Genomic DNA, 22,915 nt, shown 5'->3' with positions numbered 1-22,915 from the left:
AAAAACCAAACCAAACCACCACCACCATCAAGAAGAAGAAGAAGATCCAGTGTAGTTGGTACCTGAAGGGTGGCAGAAGATGTTGATATCTGACTTCTTCATACACATAAATACATATACTTCCACATGTGCACACACACACACACACACACACACACACACACGAATGAACACATACATATAAATATCGAGATATGGTTTATGTATAGTAAAAAGTTCAGATTTTAAGTGTGTTGTTTGGTATATGTCGACAGCCTCAATCAAGACAGAAACATCCCATCACTCTACAAGCTTTCCTGTTTCTTTAAATGTTTTAAAAAATTTTGTTTTCATTTATGGGTATGTGAGTGTATACCCCATATGTGCAGGTGCCTTTGGAGGCCAGAAAAGGGTGTTAGATTATCCTTTTTACACTCAGAGAACAGAGCGACTAGTTTTAAGTAAGTTTTAAAGTTTGTCTTGGGCCTCATTCACAGCTGCCCTCAGCTACATCATGTCACTGGGCCATGGGGGAGATTCTGCTTCTGTGGAGATCTGCTCTTAACAGAGACAATATCAAAACATCTTTTTATCACCCTGAGATTTTTGTCATGTTTTCACCTTCTTCCTTGGCTCCTTGGTGGAGGACAGAAGTTTTGCAAATAAAATAAAAGACGGTGTGAGCATAGCCCAGTGATTTGCCAGCATGAGTGTTTGCCCAGCATGAGTCAGGACCTGGATTTGATCGCAGGTACCACACAAAGTACAATTATGTGTCTCTTAAGAATAGGGGACACATTTTGAGAAATGTATCATTACGTGATTAAATCATGTGTGAACAAAATATAGTGTAGTTATACAAACTGAACATGCACAGTACTCTTAAACGCTATAACGACAAGACTCCCGCAGTGGATTTGGTTTATTGGTGACCGACATAACATCACGTGGTACATGACAGTGGAAACTCCCGCACAACCCCAATGATCTTTGTTGAAACCCAAGAAAAAATGTTTCTTGCGATAGCACAGAAATAGGCGTAAAAAGTACGTTGCTGTGTTGAAAGCTGTAGGCTCTTTATTTTGCTTTTAAAATTGGATTCTTACTAGGCTTGGTAATGGGTGTGTAGGTTAGTTTGGCCTCGAGCTTGCAGAATATTCCTGGCTCTGCCTCTGGGTGCTAGAGTTATAGGCGTGCATCACCACACAGATTTTGGCTTTAAGAATCTTTTGTGTTTGTTTACATGAGATGATGAATTTGGCCAAACCTCAACTGCTCCTTCCCTTTGGCTGTACCCAAAGCATTTATAAAAGAAAGAGGAGGGTGGAGAGATGACTCAGTGGTTAAGAGCATTCTGACTCCTCTTCCAGGAGGTCCTGAGTTCAATTCTCAGCAATCATGTAGTGGTTCACAGCCATCTGTAATGGGATCCGATGCCCTCTTCTGGTGTGTCTGAAGACAGCGACGGTGTACTCATTTACATAAATAAATAAGTAGAGAGAGAGAGAGAGAGAGAGAGAGAGAGAGAGAGAGAGTGTTCATGTTAGTCACAACTCTACCTGGCCATCATTTAGAGGCTAGACTGTGGGTCTCTTTTCTATGACTGTAAGTGCTACAACTCTGAAGGGAATGGTTTCCCCAACACGAGTGTCGTGGAGGGTTGCTGTGTGTGTGTGTGTGTGGCTTAAGCCAGCTGCCTGGGTTCCTATCTCAGTCCCCTTGTCTCTATCAATACCATCCAGAACAGTTTTTCCTCTGTGGCCTTCATTTCTTCATCTTAAATGGCACTGGTAACAGGGCCCTGCCTCTGGAAGCATAAAACCCTCATAAGCATTTCTTTCACCCAAGTTCCCTTGCCTTCTCTCCTCTCCCTTTTCTTTCAATTCTTTCCCTCTATTTCTCTCTCCCATTTCTCTTCATCTTTCACCCATTGTTCCCTCTATTATTCTGTCTTCCTCCTAACTATCCACCCGTCTAACTCAAATAAAGCATACACAGGCTGAAAGGATCCCAAAACCCCAACAGTAGGACAGAGCATGTGGTAAGTCTCTTGATCTCATAATTCAGGCAAGTGAGGGGCAATATCTTCCCTTTGAGGTATCACAAGGAAGTTTTATCTACACACACACACACATACACAAGTGTGTGTGATACATATATGTATCACATAATATCATATATGTATACATAATACATACATATTATTTTCTTTTATAAATGAAGAACATTCGTTACTGTGGGGAAGGTTAGTGCAAAAAAGCCCAGTTCTGAGGGTTCCAATAAACTAATCTTACCTACCTCCCAATATGCCAATCAAAGAATTAAGCAAGGGTGAGGGGCAGAGAAAGATCTACTCACTGTGGCTACAACTGGGAAGAACAAATGAGGGCCTTTAAACAGCTGACAGAAACTTTGAGACTTTGTAGAAAAGAGAAACAAAGCAGGATCTGGGATACAGTGTCAGAGGAGGCGAGGTTGGTCCGGTCAATGGACTGATGAACACACTTACAGCCCTGATTCAGCAGGGGACTCCGGAGAAATTGTTTAGTTCTCTCACATGGTGACAACTGTTGTTCAGGGTGCTGTCTCAACATCAGATGTTACCCTCATTCAGAGCATGATCTCATCCTGGGTCTGTTTGTGAGACTTGCTGTAGCACGAAAGTGGTTTCACTTTCTTGTGATAAAGATGTTTATCAATCAGTCCCGCCCTTCCTGGAATCCGGTTTCTTACAGGAAAGAGTGAAACTAAAAGGCAAACATAGCGTTAGTTATAGCCATGGCCGATTGCCTTCTCCAGGTTTACTGTGATAGAGACACTTTTAAATTTGATTTTTCAGTAACCGCTCTCTTTATTCAGTAACTTAGTTCTCTTGCTTTGCCTTCATTTTTACTACAAGTAACATCACAGGAATATCTCTCATTTTACACACGATGAGTATGAGTATAGAGCTGCTGGGTTAGGCATTATGTACATAAAAACATTTAAACTTATTTTCATCACAAACTTGGATACCACAAAGAACACACAAAACAAATGTACAGACCTTAAAGCATAGTGGAAACACGTGCTTTTCAGTTTCTTTAAAAAGAATCACTGTCTTTTGACATTTTTTTATTATTTCCTGTTTTTGAGATTCTAATATAAATGACATCATTTCTCCATTCCTTTTTCTCCCTCTCTCCAAATCCTTCCATATACCTCTCCCTGCTCTCTTTCAGATTCATGCCCTGTTTTTTTTATTGTTATTACTTGCATATATGTACATACATATATATTCCTTCATGCAAGTCTTGGTGCTGTGTTTTCATCTGTGAAATCAGATGACAAGAAGAAAGTGGTGTGAAGGAAGAGGGACAGGAGGGAGAGAAGGGATCAGAAACCAGATTTACTGTTTATATTACTTGAAAACACTCCATTTCTCAGAATCTAAGTCTTGTCTGGTGGGGAAATCACTGAGGTAACTTTTCTTAGGAACACCCCAGACTTGCCCTCAAAGTCACTCCGTACTGGAAATCCCCACCTGCCGTGGGTGTTTTCTCTTCTCTTTCCTTCCTCTGGAGTCAACAATATGATCAGAAGCCAAGGACTGGAGTAGCAAAGATGTACACTGGGATCTTGTTGATTAACTAGTACTCCCATGACTGTACTGGGTTGGTCTTGTTCATCCCTAAAGATAACCAGTACTTCACCAGGATGTGGAAACAGCAAGTGAGATCGTGTTTGATAATCTTATGCCATTTCAGAAATATACATTCTCACCAAAGGTTACTTTCTTTTGTTATTGATTTAATTATTTGTTTATGTACTCTTTCTGCGTCAGATAACAAGCTAGGCAGTGCCAGAGATACAAAGTGAGCTAGAACACAGCCATGGTTTTCAAGTGCTTACTCGGGTGATAGATAAGGAGATGGTCCTATTGCTGGAGAAATTGGCTTCAAAAGGCTTTAGGAGAAATATGGGAGGATAACCCAGAAGTAGAGAGGAGTAGGGGTTCCTGGAGGCGATGTGGCCTTTGTTGTGTTCTTACTCAAGTTCGTGGCATTTAGGGTAGTGTTGGAGGGAAAGGGATGTTCGCTGGCTGGGGAGGGCAGAGCTCTAGGTGCTTAGGAAAATGGGGGAATTGTAGAGATGAAGCTGGACCTGCTGACTTGCAGGGACACAGCTCTGTAGAACCAGCTAACAAAATCACTCCTAATAAAAGTCATATCTAAGAGTGGGAACCTGGCGATGTGTTCTCCCGGCAGCTCTGGTCAAGGGTCCCTGCTACCGATGACTACAAATGCTGGCACAGACAGTCACGGGGACAAGGAAGAATGAAAAGAGTGTGTCGCTTCAAGCAACAGTTTAACATCTGCTCTCCCTCTGGCAGGAAGGAAAATATTCATGAGATATTTATGCCTTTTAGCTACCAGACTATTGAAACAGTGGACCTTCCTAGCACCCACATTTGAATTTCTCCAGGAATCTCATGCTGGGAGAAGGGAAAGACTGAATTCTGGTGCCAGCCAGATTGCGGAGAGGAGAGATTGCACACAGTCTGACAACCTGTCTGGCTACCATGTAGGGCACAAAGTACCACACCTTGGCTAAGACTCCTTGCCATGAATTTGCCTAGCTTGTTATTGGCAGGGACCTGAAGATGATCTCTGTCTCCTCTCTCTCTCTCCTCTCTCTCTCCTCTCTCTCTCTCTCTCTCCCCTCTCTCTCTCTCTTCTCTCTCCCTCTCTCTCAAGAGATTTATTTATTTTAATAATTAGTGTATGAGTACACTATAGCTGTCTTCAGACACTACCAGAAGAGGTCATAGGATCCCCATTACAGGTGGTGGTGAACCACCATGTTGTTGCTGGGAATTGAACTCAGGACCTCAGGAAGAGCAATCAGTGCTCTTAACCTCTGAGCCATCTCTTGAGCCCCAAAGGCTCTGAGTCAAGTGGGTGACCACTTTGAATAAGTCTCCTTTCTCTGTTTGTCACTGTTACTTGTTTATTGACTTATGAAGGAAGGTTCTCACAGGTTTGGCAGCTTTCTCTTCTTCCAGGCCCTCCATGCTACCTCACTGCAAGGCTGTTTCCTAGTCACCTTCAATCTGAGATGACATTTTCTGCTGGAGACTGATGATGCTTCAGAATTCCAAGATCCTATTGGACAATGGTGGCGGCTAAAGGTCAGAAGTTAGAATTTTAATTGTTGAGGACAGGGAGCTGGAGAGAGAGCTGACAGAACAGCAGAGCCAGTGGCATCCAGTATATTCTACAAGGGACTCTCCCCTTCATGCTGTGTGTTTAAAAAAGCATATTACTCTACCACATACATTAATAATTTCAGTTTAGCTAACGACTATCTAATAAAGTCTTCAAATACGATTTACATTAGGATATTGAAATATTCAAGCAAGCATTTGGATTGCCTTAATCTGCACAGGTACTCTGTAAACCAAGTTCTTTGGAATAGAATCTCCTAGAATAAAATGACACTGTTTAAGACGTTATTAAAGGGGGGAGTGGACATGGGGTTCCACCTAAGAAGTTTCTGCAATTGATCCTGCCCAGCGAAAGGAAAATATCAGTTTTCTCCAATGGAGTCTCATTAGGTAAATTAACCACACTTTAGGGCAGGTGGCATACCCAGGAGTAACTGTCCCACTACTAACTAATGGTATATTTTGTAAACTTTTTGCTTTATTTTGCTTTGTTTGGAGGTTTTTGTTTCTGTTTGTTTTGCTTCGCTTTGTCTGGTGGTCTTTATATGGTCTTTTGCTTATTTGGGTTTCTTTTTTTTTAATTGACATAAAGTTGGGTGGGGAAAGCATGATCAAGGAAAGAAAAAAAGTTTTTTGGGGTGTGTGTGTGTGTGTGTGTGTGTGTGTGTGTGTGTGTGTGTGTAGTACATAGCCACTTCGAATACAGAAGACAAAACTTGGAGATTTTATGGGGTCCTTTGAAATAGAAACCTGATGCATGTTTAATAAACAATTTCGAAAATTAGTTTCACTGAATATCCTGCCTGAGAAGCCAGTCTCAAACTTGGAATATTAGGAGTATCAAGTTTCTTGAGGACACACAGCTCAGTCACAATCTTGGTCTCATTCAACCACATTACAGTGAGGGAATAGCTTCGCACGTCTCTGGTTTCAGGGAGGAGAAGGCTTCTGAGAGTCAAGGTGGGGGAAATCCAGGAACTGTGGTGTGCATATGGAGAAAGGGAGGGGTCCGAATTTAACTATTGGTTTTGGATTGTTCTCAAGTAGTGTATTTGGTTCACAGGTCCTGGGTCAGGTTGGGAAATGTATTAGAGGTTCAAGAACCAAGAATCCAAAGTGCATGTCTGTCTGTCTGTCTGTCTGTCTGTCTGTCTGTCTGTCTGTCTCTGTTTCTCTGTGTCTCTCTGTGTCTGTCTCTGTCTCTCTGTCTCTGTCTCTGTGTCTCTGTGTCTCTGTGTCTCCTCTCTGTCTGTCTGTCTGTCTGTCTGTCTGTCTGTCTCTGTCTCTCTCTCTCTGTGTGTGTGTGTGTGTGTAAAGATTTTATAAGCAAGGTTTTCTGAGCTGGGGAGACATCAGGAATGGCCTTCTATGTTACCCTATATTAAAAGAAGGGAGCCTATTTCTGAAGCATAATATATGTAGCAGGTGGTACCACAGGATGCCAAGTCATGACTGCAGTCCAGGTCCATTTAGACAGCAAGAGTGGGCTACCAAGCATCACAAATTATCAAGCCAGCTAGTGGAAGCCAAGATTAGTAGTGGCTGGTTGATACTAAAGCAGGATTGGGAGAAGGTAAGGGGATGGTCAATCAGGGAAAAATTCCTGTCATAAAATGGCTATTCTATGTTCAGAACTAGGAACACTGATTGACTAAAAAATCTGTGTACAAAGAGTGTCCATTATTAACCTCACTTCAGCAAAAGTGAAAGGAATCCTTGAGAGCAAAGGTTGTATCTGAAGACAGCTACAGTGTACTTATATATAATAAATAAATAAATCTTTAAAAAAAAAAAAGGTTGTTTCTAAACTGGACAACACAACAGACTTGGGGATTTCCAAGCCAGCTACTCACATATAAGCAGACATGAGGACTCTTTTCTCACTCGGCCTCTGACTGCAGACATGGCTTCCTGCGTCTGTGTAAGTTGGGGTTTGGTAAAAGACTGGGAAGGGAAAGTATTTGCACTGTATTGGGAATACAGTCCCACAACTCAGGACGGGTCAGTGGTCTAGAAGGCAAGGCGGTTGGGTGAGGAACATTCAGGAGAAAAGGCAGACATTGATAACTGCACAGTAGGAAGAGGGTACTCTGAAGACAGGTTGGTCATTTGACTTATTAAACTTTTAAAATATTTTATTATGCATTTGTTATATGTGTGCATGAATATGCAGGACCAGGGCTAGCAGATAACCATCAGGAGTTAAGTTCTCTTCCTCCACCATGTAGGTTCTAGGGATCAATCTTAGGGGGTGAGGCTTGGCGGCGGAGAGCTTTGATTATTTATTCATTTACTTACTTATTATTTATTTAACAGCTGAGCCATTTTGCCCGCCCCTTGTAGGAGGAATGGTAGGACATTGTGCTTCATGAGGCTGGCAAGATGTGAGATTAGGGAAATGACTTTCAGAGTTCTCAGTCCTAAGCTTCTCTCTCTTTTCAAAGGAAAACTTCACAAACCTAATTTTTCTTGTTATTGCTGACATAACTAAAGATTACCTTAAACAGAATATGCTCCCATGCAAAGAATGTGCAATCAGGGAAGTGTCCAATGTAGGGCAAAAACCTCCACTGATGAAGAGTCCGGAATAGCTAGGTTGGGAAGATTTCTTGAATGGAGTATGAGGAAGATTTCATAAGGTTTACAGGGCTGATTGTTCTCTACCTTAATTCTTCAGTAAATGAAGTTAAACTTAGATACAGTTCCTATCTGCTGTGAGTGGGATCCTGGTCTGATTAAAAGAAGATATTGTGTTCTATAACAGTAGATATAGAAATACAAGATATACAGATTACCACCACTAAGCACAGCATCACCACAACATGGACATTATCAGAAACAGATGGGAACATTAATAAGAGTATATAGTGTAGAGACTGTGTAACTTAACTGGAGTTTTTTCCTGAATTAGTCACAGAGGGTGGGTGAGCCATGGCTGAGGACATCCTGGGAGGCTGCCAAGTCTTGGAAATCTGCTTTGGGCTTGTTTAAGGATCTGTGTACAACTTTTGAAGCCCTGTGGCATCACAAACCTAATGTTCTGATTGGGGTTATAATATAGGGAATAGAGGTTTCAAGAGAGGAAGAAAGGCAGGTTGTTGGGAAGGAACTGGAGGGCTAACCAGGCAGCACGGTGAAGCTGAGTAGGGAGTAGAGGCTGACGGGCATTCTCTGATGACTCTCTTGGCTTTCTTTGCCTAGGTTGTCCATTCGGAGCAATGGCCATTAATGACCTTTGACACCACCATGAGTGACAAAGTGAAGAAAATCAATGAGCATATTAGGTCCCAAACCAAGGTCTCTGTGCAGGACCAGATCCTTCTGCTAGACTCCAAGATCCTCAAGCCCCATAGAGCGTTGTCATCTTATGGGATCGACAAGGAAAACACTATCCACCTCACCCTAAAGGTGGTGAAGCCCAGTGATGAAGAGCTGCCCTTGTCTCTGGTGGAGTCGGGCGACGAGGGGCAAAGGCACCTCCTTCGAGTTCGAAGATCCAGCTCCGTGGCCCAGGTGAAGGAAATGATCGAGAATGTGACTGCTGTGCCTCCCAAGAAGCAGATCGTGAATTGCAATGGAAAGAGGCTGGAAGATGGAAAGATCATGGCCGACTACAACATCAAGAGTGGTAGTTTGCTCTTTCTCACAGCGCACTGCATTGGGGGGTGACTACGGGAGTGGGGTGATGAGAAGCTCAAAACCGACTTCCTTTAATCAATTAACCAATTGCATCTCTTGATGATATAAAAAATAATGAGAATGAAATAAAGATTTGAGGTGGGGTGGAGTAAAAAATATCTGTCCAGTTTTATGATTCTTTGTTTCTAACGTAGTTCATTAGCAGGGTTGTTGGTGAGAGCAAAAAACGGAAACTTTAGTCAGGTGTGGTGGCCCTTCCAGGACTTGAATTCTAATTATAGAGTGTAGAGAAATAATGTGTTACGGAATGTTAGTTTACCACAGCTGGATCGCTCATAGTCTAATAAATGATTTAGAAATTCAGTCACCATCTTCTTATTTAAAGATATTTGGTATGAAATAAAGCTAGCACCTTCTCCATGTGCTGTGTCTAGCACTAACTAAAACTCTGATAAGGGGGAAAAGCCATATCCTATCTGGCAGATGAGGGAATCCCAGTTTAAGCTGGCTAGGTTTACATTAGCTGGACTGGCTCCCCAAGAACGGAAACCATGTCCTGTTTCTGGAAGAGATCTCTGTAAGGTAGGCTCCATGTCTTCCTTGTTAACCGAGGGACTCTACCTGATGGCTGAGGCCATGGAATTTTCCATGGTCCTTTGTAAGCCTGGAGAAAAACTGAAGGTCCGCACCAGGGTGGTCATATCTTAACTTCATGTGAATTCTTCAAGGCTGGTACAAGGTCACCTGAGGGTGCATCTGGGCCCCTCCTGCATCCTGATTCCCTTCTTACAGAAAATCCCAAGAGCCATTTACCGCGTCACTATTTATGTGTTTATATACTTCGGGAGTCCTCCCTCTCCATCCTCCAAGAATCCAAACCCTGGTCAGTGAGAGAAAGGAATCTCTCCATTAATCCAGAACTCACTGAGCACAAAACTTGCAGATTCTCATGCAAAGACAAAAATCATGAGCATCCTATTTCCAGGACCCTGAGCCCTTCTCATTTGTTTTCACTGTACCTCCTACAGTCTCCCCAGACTCCGCAAGAGCCTCAGTGCTGCCCCCTTCACTTCCTTGTTCCTCAGTGTGTAGATGAGAGGATTGAGCGCGGGTGTCACCACCGTGTAGAAGAGCGAGACGAACTTCCCGCGGCCCTGGTTGTAACTATGCGTGGGTTGCAGATAAGTGTAGGTGGCTGAACCATAAAATAGGCAGACGGCGGTCAAGTGAGAGCCACATGTGCTCGCGGCTTTCCGCCAGCCGGAGCTGGAGTGCATGCCCCAGACCGCGCGGCCCACGGCGATGTAGGAGGCCAGGATGACCGCCGAAGGCACCAACAGGATGACCACACGGGCGGCGAACATCTGGCGCTCGGTGGCGCTGCGGCCGCCGCGGCAGGCCAGCTGCAGCAGCGCGGGCAGCTCGCAGATAAAATGGTCCAGACAGCGGGGCGCGCACAGCGGACGCGCGGCCAGCAGGGCGGTCTGCGCTGCGGAGTTGGCCAGGCCACCGAGCCAGGAGGCTCCGGCCAATGTGCGGCACAGAAGCGGGGAGGCGAGTGAGGCGTAACGTAGAGGGTTGCATACGGCAGCCGCGCGGTCCAGAGCCATAACGGCCAGCAGCACGCACTCGGCTGAGCCCAGGGCCAGCGATGAGCACAGCTGCGCCATGCACCAGGCGCGCGGTAGCTGCAGCACTGAGCCGCGCAGGCTGGCCAGCAGCGGTGGCACCACACTAGTGGTGAAGCCCACATCCACTAGAGCCAAGTGGCAGAGGAAGTAGTACATGGGTGTGTGCAGGCGAGGGTCGCGAATGGCCAGCAGCACCAATGCCGCGTTGCCGGTCAGCGTTAGTAGGTAGCAGAGAAGGACCAGAACGAAGAAGACCGGCTGCAGAGAGGGCCAGTCGGTGAAACCCAGCAGCAGGAAGCGCTCCGCTGAGCTGTGGTTGGCCTGAGGGGAAACTCCAAGGAGGTTCGGAAGGGTGAGACAAAAATGTTTAATGCTAGAGGACGCGGTGGTGCAGGCCTTGCACTGGGAAGCAAAGGCCAGAAATTTCTGAGTTCGAGGCCAGCCTGGTCTGCCTAGTAAGTTCCAGAGCTATATAGTAAGACCTTGTCTAACCACTATCCACAACTAACAAGAACCCCCAATATGGGATAAACTCCGCAAGAGAGGAAAGCAGGTGCCCAAGTTTTAGTTTTGTTACATAGTTTCATGTCAGTATTCCTTCACAAGTCCTTCAAGAGGCATAGGACCTCTGCTTAACAGTTAAGAGACAACTTAGAAAATCAAGTTGTCCTAAGTCTATCGCTAATCACGTCTGTGTCCCTGGTTCTGGTTTTCCTCTCAGGGATTAAGGAAAAAATTCAGTATCCCTCCCAAGGGCAGCTGTGAAGATACTGTCCCCTCTGAGCCTTCTTCCCAACCTCCACCCCTGTTTTCCTTAAAAGTGGGATTGTCTAAGAGTTAAACCTGGGTGAGATTAGATGGGGCAGTATTGCTCCCCCACCCCCCTTCTTGTTTATGCAACAGTTAAAGCCAAGTGAGCTCTGAGCAGACAAAGCCAGTCAGGTTTCACAGGTGTCCTTCATGGACAAAGCAAAGTGGAAATGTTTTTGTAAGAGCCTATATTATATAAAAATCAGAATGTAATCTCAACTATTTAGGAACAGCCAACAAATATGTAACTATAGAGTTTCCACTGGACTACAAATACGGTAACTGTTACCAATCAAGTATTTTTTTCTCTATTCTTCTTTCCTTCTTCCCTGCTCCCGTTTGTCTCTGCCTGCCTCAGGGTTTCTTTCCTTCCCTCTCTGCCTGCTTCACTCTCCCCTTCCCTCCCTTCTTTCCAATAGGGTCTCATGAAGCCCAGGTTGGCCTTTGGTTCTACTTGTAGCAGAGGATGACCTCGAACTCCTGATCCTCTTGTGTCCACCTCCAGAGAGCTGGGATTGTAAGCACAAGCTACAATGTCCACCTCCAAGCAAATGTTTCTTTGTTTTGCTTCTGTGTTCATCCTATCAAAACATTCCCTATGTTTCCCCCTGTGGCTCACTGAACCATTTCTCCCTGATTCAGAAATAGCTGTTTGCTTAAATAAATCCATTAAAAGTTTATTGTGCCTCATCTTTTTTTTTTTTTCTCCCTTGGGCTGAGGATTGAATTCTCAGTACTGAGTTATGCTCTTACTCCATGAATTTGTTTTTGACATGTTATGTCTAACCTGTGGAGGCTGCTTACAGGACCTCCTTCTGTATACGTGACATGCAGGATCACCACAGACTAGCCTGGCGGAGGAAGGGACCCTTCCTGTCAGACCAGAAATGAGGAACCCTCAGTCCTAGAACTGAACTCAGCTAAAACAACCATGTCTGGCTGGTTATTTGAGATGTAGAAGTCACTTCACGCCATTCTCCCTCAAGTTTGTCATGTGTAAATGGTGGAATTTACTTCTTGGGTCTATTGTGGTCTTTTCTGCCAATTGTTTCTCAAACCAATTTAAAAGAAATGCAAGAAACAAAATGAACCTCAGTTTCAAGGCTCTAGCTATTGATACTAAATTCAATATCTGGTGACATAGAAATTATCATGGTTGATGTGATGGATAAAATTTACACAGAAATATTTCTACGCATGATTTATGACAGATATCATACACACAACTTATAAATGCACCCACTGCTTTTAATTCTAAAAGAACCACAGTCTTCTGGCCTGGCAAGATGTCTTACCAGTAAGAGGCACTTGCTGCCTGGTGGCCTAATTTCCATCTTTGGGATCTTAGAGTGAAGAAAAGAAAGGGCTCCTTCAAGTGTCCTTTGGCAGGCATTCCCCACCCCCAATCTACCAATCACAAGCTTTTTTAGTTTTTCCAGGAAGTAATCCCTCTCCCAGTAGAACACCTTGCTTATCCTCACCAGGCAGAGTAAATTTCAATGTGAATGGGAACAAGGTCCAGGATGTAAGACTCCTTAGGTTGGAGTCTTGAGTCTGATACTTTCTAAATGGTAACTGTGGGCACGTGTAACTAACACCTCTGTGCTCCTGTTCTTCATATGGAAACATAAATTTGTAACAAGAGTTAAATATATAGAGTGTTTTGAACAGTGCCTGGCACACAGAGGTGAGTGCTAACTGTTGTCCCTATCTTACAAACCAGCATATACAGTTTTGTTTTCATTGCTTGATACTTTTTGGTGTTGGACCCAGGGTCTCATGCATGTTGAATATATATCCCACTTCTAGTCACACACTGAATCGCATCCCTGGCCTTGGAAATTGGCTTGTTTTTCAAGACAGTATTATTATGTATGCTAAGCTGGCCTCTAACTCAGAATGGCCCTACTTTCTCCACCTGAGTGCTGAGACTACAGGTGTGTGTGTTCCAGGACCACTGAAGCTCCAGGACACGAGTAGTGACAGACTTGATGTGAAGATCCACTTTCCTTTCATGTTTTAACTTTAACATCTCCTTGATTGGAAATCAGGCAGAGCAGGGAGGGGATCAAAATTAAATGTGTCCGCTGTCACATTATTTATAAGTGATAGAAGATTTTGACTCAAACCTGATTAACTCCAAGGCCTCGGCTTCACGGGTTCTATTATGCCAGAGTGTGGAAGATAAAGGGATACACAAAGCTTCATCTTTATTTCTAGACAACTTCATACCATTGGAACATGGATGAAATATAAGACATGGCAATAAACTTTGTGAAGTAGTGGTAGCTAACGCTGTCGAATTGCAAAAAAGTCAAATTCTTCAGTATTGGGATTTCAAAACTATATGTCAACACAGCTAGGCAAGTCCTAAAACAATTACCTTCAGGCATGAAAACAGGTACACACTAATAAAATTTCACAGACAATGCACAGATCCCCTAACACACATGCACACCACTGACTTCTCAGAAGGTAAATGTGTTATAAATTGAATAACGTGTCTTAAAACCTCCCTTGACTTTTCTAGGACACACCCTGAACTACAAAACCATTTATTCTTAGGACAATGTAACAAACTTACCTTCATGTTTAGGCCCTGGTCCCCGTTTCTAGACAAATTTATGTTGGTGTCTTGCTGGCGTTCTGAATTCGGTGAGTTTGAAATGATGGAGGGAAAGATTAACGAAAGACACAAATACTTGGCTGTGTTGGTTGCTGGAAGGAGAACCCAAGGTCAGAGCCAGGCACTCCAGGAAGAAGACAAGGGTTGGGTGCCATCCTGTTCAACAGAGAGATAATTCAATGGTTTGGAAGAAAGATGCAGAAGCAGAAGGGGAGGCTGTTACTGAACAGGCCTGTAAGGTACACACAGGACAAAAGCTCGAGTCTTGTGATGTTAGCTAATTAACCTTAGCTGTTGACTGTCCTGAAAATATCCTTCTAAAATCTAATGGGGGAGAGAGAGAAAAAGGAAGACTAATGACATCTCTCGCTAGAGAGGAAACAGAGGAATTTACTCGCCCGGCTCCTTAGAAGGGGGGGGGGGGAGGGAAGCTCTGGGGAATCTTTGTCCCACTCCCACAATTAGCACTTTCCATGGTAGTGTCCAGAGAGACATTCCCTTAGGGAATGGAGGGGGAAATCCTGGAGAGACTATCCCTTCAGGGCCCTGTGTCTCTGGCAAGGTGTGGAGCCAAGAGGAAGCATACTCTCCAATTAGGATCATTTCTACTTTCTTCATTTGTTGATGGACTTGCTGACCCTCAGCAAGTCTCTGTCTGTAGAGCAGCCTTAATCTATTGGGGATACTTCAGATTTAGGCTCCTTTGAAAAAGTGACAGCATTTTACCACATAGCCCAAACTCCTGAGTGCTGGGATTATGGGTGTGGTTCCTTACTCTGATCTCATCCTCATGAGACTTGCGTCTTTGGCTCATGCCTTTGGCTTTATCACCTGCCACCTCTCCTGTTTGCTATTAACTAACCCCCTACGTCCCTTCAGCTCCTCTTTATTCGTGAATATTTTGTGTGTGTGATCCATTCTCCACTCCTGCTATAAATTTTGGTGAGTAATTATCCAGAAAAATGAAAACTCCGCCCCCTTTCCTTCCATTTTCTTCTTCAACAATCTGGACATTTTCTGTAGTCCTTCACCTACCTCACGTCTTTATCTCTCTTGATATCCAGTCCAGATCGCTTTCTGCTGTTATAATTGTTTAGGGCTGGTGAAATGGCTTATTAGTAGAACTATTACACAGTTCAGGTATCAGCCTGACCATCTGAATTCCATACCCAGAAATGACCTGGTGGAAGGAGAGAACTGACTTCTGAAAGTTGTCCATAATCTTCCACACCTGAGTTGTAGCACACACACACCTATACCCCATTACCAGTGCACACACAGGAAAACAAATGTAGCAAAAGGTTTAAAAATGATAATTATTCTTTCGGTGAACTCTAAGCAAGATTTTCACTTTTTCTTGGTTAAATTACTACCGTGCTTAAATTAAACTCTAATTTGATCCATTACCTATCCTTCTTTGGTTGTGACTGCGGAAAACCTCACAGACAGGATGGTCATTTTAACTTTACCCTGATAGCAGACTTTCAAAGGCAGGGGGAAAAGCCATTTGAATATGTTTATTCTGTATGGTATAGCTGTTTCTCAAGATGGCAATATCACATTATGGAGCATACCAGGAGATTTATGAGGCCCATGAAACTTACTAGCATCAGAAAGCACCCTCTGGAGAAGCAGCAGCAAGGAACTGGTGGATGACAAGAAACTTGTTTTATTTATTTTATATATGAGTACACTGTAGCTGTCTCCAGACACAACAGAAGAGGGCATCAGATCCCATTACAGATGGTTCTGAGCCACCATGTGGTTGCTGGGAATTGAACTCAGGACCTCTGGAAGAGGCTCTTAACCGCTGAGCCTTCTCTCCAGCCCCAAGAAATTCCTTGTGGATGCAGCTGCCTGAAAGTTGTACAGGGAATTCCAGTGAGGCAGCTTCAGTGTGTAAAAGAACAAAATAGAGACCAGATTCAGCAGTGTGGGAGTGATCTAGTCACCCTTCCCTGAAGTCCCAGGACCCTTTCTCTTTCTCACTCCTGCTTCAACAAGGGCAGCCCCTACTTTATGAGTAGCCTCGAGTTATAGCCCTGCTCCCTATTTTCTCTGCCTTCCTGACTTCTGGCGTACAGTAGCCCAAATCACATATGAGCCTGGAGCAAAGTTTTGGATCACCTGTTTTCTCTAGAAATGTATGGTAAAGAACTCTCTTTGGCTGGGATTCAGAACCAAACCCCTATTGTGCTGGCCAACGTTCTCATACTGTCTTTTTACCCGAAATAAATCTCAGCCAACGCGGTATAGAATCTTTTGCTCATTTGAAACATCTGAGTGATCGGAAAATTAAAACAAAAACCAGAAGCATTTCTTGTGTTTTGTGGGACCCGGGCAGACAAGAAACAGGACAGACTGATGATGAAGGAGAGAACTGTGAAGGCCACACCTTCTTTTTCATCAGAGCTTAATGAGTTTCAGTGGAGAGAGTCTCAGGGTCTGAATGAACTGTCGGTCTTTCTGCTGCTAGCCATTGGGGGAAGGGGCAGTGTTAAACGCGTGGTTGGTGGAGAGGGTCTTTTCTCTTAGATGATTTATTTGGACCAAACTGACTCTGTTATACCGTTTTGGGGGATGTACTTAAAGTTACTGTTTACAAAAAAATTTACCTCAATTTTCAAGTGTAACAATTTCGGAGCAGAGTCGGCTTCCTTTCTCAGCACTAACACAGCAGATATCACCTCCATTATGGTGGACGCATGCTGCCACCATGTGGCTAAACGATGCAATGATATCTTTTGTTCATGCTGCCACCTCGTGGCTAAACGATGCAGTTCTGGAGGACGCTCAGGTCTTGAGCTCATTGAAACTTAGGGAAGTAGTCCTTGGCGTTTTATCTGAGTTGTACCCACAGAATTCTTGATTCACAATTCACAAGATAATTTTCACATGTAGGTTCTCTGGTGCTGATGTGCCAGGAGCCAAGCGCGCTCTGTCTTAGGAATTTTCTTAGGCTCACTTTTATAGTCTTTTGTCTCCGGGAAACCTAGCCAGTTATCTGTTCTTATCACTTTTACAGCCTCTGTCTCTGGGAAACCTAGCCAGTTGTCTGTTCTTATCAGGGCACCCACAATTTACAGTTTAGGATTGCAGGAACCAAAAGAACGATGGGATGGCGGTGATGGTGATGAATTGGTCTTGGGCCCTGCATGGCCTTCCCGCTTGCCGCTGCCCTGAAATAAAGTTTGAGAGCTTGATCAGACAATCGACTCGCTCTCCTTCTTTGCGCCTTTTGTCTACCATTCTTCCACCCTCTCCCTAGGTCTCTGCTGAATCCTCTGCAGGTCGGGGCACTGATGTTGCTGACAGGTCGATAGTTCTGAGCTATTATTCATTTTATTACCATAGGCTCCTTCCTGTCTCAGTCCAGATGAGAGGTGACTATACAGTTGGAATATGTGCAATCTGTTGAAGAGGTGGCCTGTTTTAGTGCACAGCAAAAACTCAAACTGTCTATCTCCCATATAGATTATTAGGAAAGATCAAAAGAGCCTTGGGAAACAAGGAAAGAAGGTGAAGCCTCCGATGACAAGTTAGCTTGTTCACTGGGTAAATGGGGACAGAGTTGGACTTGGTAGACATCCAATGTTTTTATTTATTTATTTTTATTTTTAGCAGTCTGTTCGTTTTCCAGATCTTCCTGCTAAGCTAACGGCTTAGGCAATGGATCTTTTGAACAGTTTTAAGTAAAACACGATGTGTGATACAAAGGGAGAGATTTTTCACGAGTTTTTGGGAGAGGTGTTCCTCACTTGATCAGGTAGCCCAGCTGATGATTTAGTGCTCATGAGTGACTTGTAGACCCACTATGTCAGGAAGCTGCAGTCTAATAGCACTCATTCTGGGGAGCTACATTCTCTGAGGGTGGGGACACCCAGGCATTGATCTGAGACTGCTGTTTCCAAATTAGAGGTTGGGTGCTTAGGTGCAGCTCACAGGTGAGAGAGAGAGAGAGAGAGAGAGAGAGAGAGAGAGAGAGAGAGAGAGAGACTGCATTTCTGGAGGCATCATCTGATGCCTTTTTTCTTAATTCTGGTGGACCTTAATTGCTGTAAGACAGGTCCTCTCTGTGTCTTAACTTTCGAATGTCTATAGTCTGCTGGAAGTCTATGTGGACTCAAGAGACAGAAAGCTTTCTCCATGCCTTATTTCCTGGTTAGAATCAGAATGAATGAATTTAAAACCCTGTTACCTATCATGACTGGTGATTACCATGGAATCACGTGGACATACTTAGATGTGGCTCAGGACTGATGGAGTTCAAGTTCCTTTAGCAGTGATGGTGGAGAAGGAGGATTCACCACACTCTCTGAAATTGTTCTTTGTGAGATGTCCAGCTACGGGGAGCAGGGGATCCCCAGGAGGGTAAGCACAGAGCAGATCTCTAACCTAGCACAGCACATTTAATTCAGACTTCTGTTTGTTTATCATGGTGATAGGTGGCATTTGTTCTGGGTCATTGGAAATTTTGTAGCAGCAGAGCCTAGGGTTTCAGTCTATTATTATTATCATCATCATCACCATCATTATTATTGTTCTTCTTCTTATTATTATTAATTTTTTCAGAGACGGGGTTTTATGCAGCCTAAGCTGGCCTGGTATCAAAGACAATCCTCCTGCCTCAGTGTTCTGAATGCTGAAATTGTAAGTGTGAGTCATTGGATCTTAACTTCAAAGCATTATTTATTGTATGTGCATCTTGTTTGTTTGTTTGTTTATTTAACATCCCAATGGCTTCCCCCTCCTTGTCCTCCCTCACAGAGTCCCTTCCTGAATTCTCCCTCCCTTTCTCCTCTGAGAGGGTTTTCCCCTCCCCTCCCCGACCCTCCAGGTGTCTTCTCACCCTGATGAATCAAGTCTCTGCAGGGCTAGGCCCAACCTCTCCCACTGAGGCCAGACAAGGCAGCCCTGTTGGGAAGTGAATTCCACAGACAGGCAACAGCTTTAGGGAGAGCCCCTGCTTCAGCTCTTGGGGGACCTGCATGGAGACTGAGCTGTACATCTGCTACATGTGTGCTGGTGGGGGGGGTCTCCATCCAGCCTGTGTATGGTTTTTGGTTGATGGCTCAGTCTCTGAGAGTTCCCAGAGGTCCAGGTTAGATGACTCTGTTGATCTTCCTGTGGAGTTTCTATCCACTTCAGGGCCTTGAGTCCTTCCCCTAAGTCTTTCTAAGATTCCTTGACCTCTGTCCAATGTTTGGCGGCTATGGGTATCTGTTTAGTCAGCTGCTAGGTGGAGCCTCTAGAGGACAGTTATGCTAGGCTCCTCTCTGCAAGCATAACAGAGTATCATTTATCGTGTCAGGAATTGGGCTGGCTATTGGTTGGCCATTTCCTCAATCTCTGCTCAGTCTTTGTCCCTCCATTTCTTTTAGACAGTACAAATTTTGTGTTGAAACTTTTGGCTTCAACCTCTCTTCTACCCCACCACCCACCAGAGAGAGGTAAGGGAGGAAGATGGCTAATAGGACAAGAGGGATGTGGACCTGTTTAGAAATAGTTCTTTGGGGCGATTCCAATCTTCATCGTCAGAAGTCCAGTCTACTAGCAAAAACACCAACCAAGAATCAGCAGCAGTGGGTCAATTCAGAAGAACCATCAAGACTCAGCCAATCGGCACAAGTTGACCGAAGTGTCAAGAAGCAGCCAGAACACCACCAGAAGTTCTTGGGTGCTTTTCTCTCTATGAAGATCAGCCAAGAAGGCACGCAAACCAGTGTCAGAGCATCGTCAGCAAAGACTGGCAAGGTGAAGTCCAACGATGACCAGCAAGGTGAACCAATGCCAGAGGGTCCTACTGTCTGTTGGGTTATACTCACACTCTTTCCAAACATCACTTGCCCTCCCAAGTGTCTGCTCCAGTGAATCACATGCCCTTTCACTAGACACCTTCCAGAAAAAAACATCCTCTCAGGTGTCTGTTTCAGCAAAACATCCTCTCATAAGACAACTTCCAGAAAAACATCACATGGCACAACTGAGCCTTGACAATATTACCACTTCAAGGTTCTGCAACCCCTTTATTATGCATCTCAGCTAAGGTCATCTGCATTGACTCTTAGAAGCCTCCCTTATCCCAGGTCTTTAGCACTTCCTAGAGACCCCCTCACCCCAGTAGCTGAGTTTGCATTCATGCTCCTGTATCTCCCCACACTTGATCCTGACCCCTCCAGTCTCCTGTGTGTGCATTTTTGTGGTCATACGTGTGCTCATGAACCACATAGCACATGCGTTGAAATCAGAGGACAGCCTATGGGGGTTGGTTCTCTCATTCTATCTTGTGATCTCTGGGGATTCAAATCAGGTCCTTGTGCTTGGTGAATAGCCCTCATCTGCTGAGCCATTTCTTCAGTTCCCAGTCTCAACCCTTAACCCAGGGCTTTCCTCACTCAAAGCCAACTCCTGTTCTCATGTGATGTGACTATTTTTACATCTGTGTGTAACAAATACTTGGTATGTAAGAGTAAAAACCTGGACACATCCCATGTTTTCATCAGCAGATGGAGGCAAAAATTGAGGTCTTGTTTGATGGGCTACTACTCAGAAGTGAATATACTATACACCATAACATGGATGGATGGATCTGAAAACAATCGCATTGTTTGGAAGTAGTCAGACCAAAAAGTCCATTCATACAAACCTCCAGAAAAGGCAAACTGATCTGTAATGATAGGACGTAGGCGAAAGATTGTTTGCAAATATGTATTGTGGGCAGTGGGGCATTAGGAAAACTTTGGGGGATATGCATGTTGTTTAATGGTTGTGACAATGGTTTCATGGAGCGTACGTTTGTCAACATTTATCAGACTACTTAAATATATCCAATCCACTACAGGTTAATGATGCCTCCGTAAATGATTTAAAAAGTAATTGTTAGCAGGGCCTGGTGGCTTTGCCTTTAATCTCAGAACTAAAGAACTGAGAGGGCAAGACCAACCTTAGTTATACAGTAAGACCATGTCTCAAAAAAGAAGACATTTCCAATATGACAAGAAGAGTACTGTTGTACCTATCGTGGTGACGAGGGTTAAGTTTTCCTATGGGTTTCATAAAGCTCTTCCCCAAGGGAAACCAATGGCAAAATGCCAAAGCACCAGTTAGCTAGAGAGGCCTCTGAAGGACGTGTAGGTGGAGGAAACCAGGAGGTGGATATGTTGTATTTTAAATATTTAGTTCTGCAGGCACACTTCACTCTGGAATTCAAGTGACCAGGGGCAAAGCTATGCTGCAAATTCTTCAGGTAGCTCTTCTGTGATGTCATTCCTCTTGGTAGATGTTCTACAGCTATGAGACACCAAGGGCACTGAGGCTTTACTCACTGACAACATGGGGGAGGCCATGCCATCTTCCTGGGAACTGGCAGGGTAACCATCCATGTGTAATTTTTATTTCAGTTTTAGGGATTGAGCTCAGGGCCTTGGGCTTACTAGGGGAGAACTTTACCATGGAGCCAACACCCCAGTCCCACTGTAAAGGTTTGAATGCCATATTTCCCAAATTTACATTGTTTGATGACAGTTTCATGGGTGTTAGCATCTTCTCCCCAGACTGTCTGCATAAAATCACCACCCTGTGTTTACTCAGTTTTCACAGTGTCAAGCAGGGCAACAAGCACATAGAAGATGGTGAATGAGTGTCGGGAACAGTAAAAGTCACGTGGATTTTATTTTACATTTTTCTTCTTTTAAAATTAAATTTCTTTGACAACTTCATTCCTGTATATAACACATAACACTTAACATATAACACTCCTGCTCATCATATCTTAGGCATTTTAATTATAAGTAATTATTAATGTCCTCGTGATCCTCATGGAGACTCCTATTTCAGTGTCCTGGATGCTTTTGGTTTGTCTCACTGATAGGGGTCATTTTCCTGCAGCTTTGTGCGACATCTTTCTCTACTTCCCTCTCAGTTTTCTAATTACCAACCCCATCGACACAAAAATACCCTTATTCCCCGAGCAAAGGCACACACCGTGAGATGGACATTACTTCCTGTGCAAATCTATCTGACTTACTACTAGAAAATCTTTGTAGAGGTACCCATGTAGCGTGGGTTCTCACAGGCTCCCAGAGAAACTGACCTCCTTGTAATCTCAGCTTTATGGATGAGGAATTTAAAGTGCAGACAGATTATCTCATTTGTTTGCGATCACATAGCTAATTAGTTAAAAAAAATGAGGATTTAAATTCAAATCAGGTGTGGTAGTCCACACCTAAAATCTCAACACTTGGGAGGTAGAGGTGGGAGAATCAGGAGTTTAAGGCCAGGTTAGATGAGTTTGAGACCTGCCAGAGTTCTAGCAGCCTCTGTCTAAAAACAACCAAACCAAAAAAACAAAAATGAAAACAAACCCACCCCCAAACAACAACAAAACACAACAACAAAACAAAACAAAAAATTCCAAACAAACAAAATTTAAGTACAGTAATATTAATCCTTTCAAACTCTGTGCTGTATTAATTTGATAAGATCTAACTTCCATGATTCTTTCTGATCCCCTTTCACTTTTTAAGAATTTTGTTCTTACCAGGGACAGATTTATCCTTCTCCTCCTCTTCCTCCTCCTCCTCCTCCTCGATCGATGTGCTTACTTACGTGTGCTAGCTATGTACAACTATGTACTAATCCTGAGCTAGTATACAGTCTGGAAATAACCCTATGTTTCAGTGCCAGATAACTTCCAGGTCTATTGCTCTGTATATAGATGAAAACTTTTTCACCTCCATAGTCTGGTGTGTGTATGTGGTGGTGGTGGTGGTGGTGGTGGTGGTGGTGGTGGTGTGTGTGTGTGTAATTTTTCTCCAGCCTGTGCCTCCAGACTGCTGAAATTAAAGGCATGCATCACCACCAGCACTGGGCCAATTTGTTCTTGTAAAATCAACTCTTTGCAACAGAAGACAGATCCGTGGATGTTGAGAGAGTCAGTAGCTCTTTAAAGATAAGTCTGTGTTCCATGTCTCCTCTCCTTTGATCCTCGTTAATTTGGAACCCGGAGTCATCTCCCACCCTTCA

At 43.9% G+C, this 22,915-nt stretch overlaps 1 protein-coding gene, 1 long non-coding RNA gene and 1 pseudogene across 2 annotated transcripts; 1 reads left to right on the top strand and 2 right to left on the bottom strand.

The window, feature by feature from the left end:
• Positions 1-864: 864 nt before the first annotated feature.
• Positions 865-3,077, bottom strand: LOC147998427 (uncharacterized). Its single transcript, XR_015645106.1, has 3 exons — positions 3,026-3,077; positions 2,338-2,726; positions 865-1,451 (listed from the first exon to the last, which is right to left on the bottom strand). It is a non-coding gene; the product is annotated as an uncharacterized LOC147998427 (long non-coding RNA).
• A 3,951-nt stretch (positions 3,078-7,028) lies between these two features.
• Positions 7,029-8,980, top strand: Ubd (ubiquitin like modifier D). The gene is given in 2 exon segments (NM_053299.2): positions 7,029-7,106; positions 8,387-8,980. Coding segments are annotated over 2 exon segments (486 nt in total). The 5' UTR covers positions 7,029-7,088; the 3' UTR covers positions 8,855-8,980.
• On the bottom strand, positions 9,111-11,042 carry Olfr94-ps1 (olfactory receptor 94, pseudogene 1; annotated as a pseudogene).

Source organism: Rattus norvegicus, chromosome 20, assembly GCF_021556685.1.
Source record: "Rattus norvegicus strain SHRSP/BbbUtx chromosome 20, alternate assembly SHRSP_T2T, whole genome shotgun sequence".
Lineage (NCBI taxonomy): Eukaryota > Metazoa > Chordata > Mammalia > Rodentia > Muridae > Rattus > Rattus norvegicus.
Note: the sequence above shows the minus strand (reverse complement) of the source record. Positions and strands in the feature narration are given on the sequence as shown.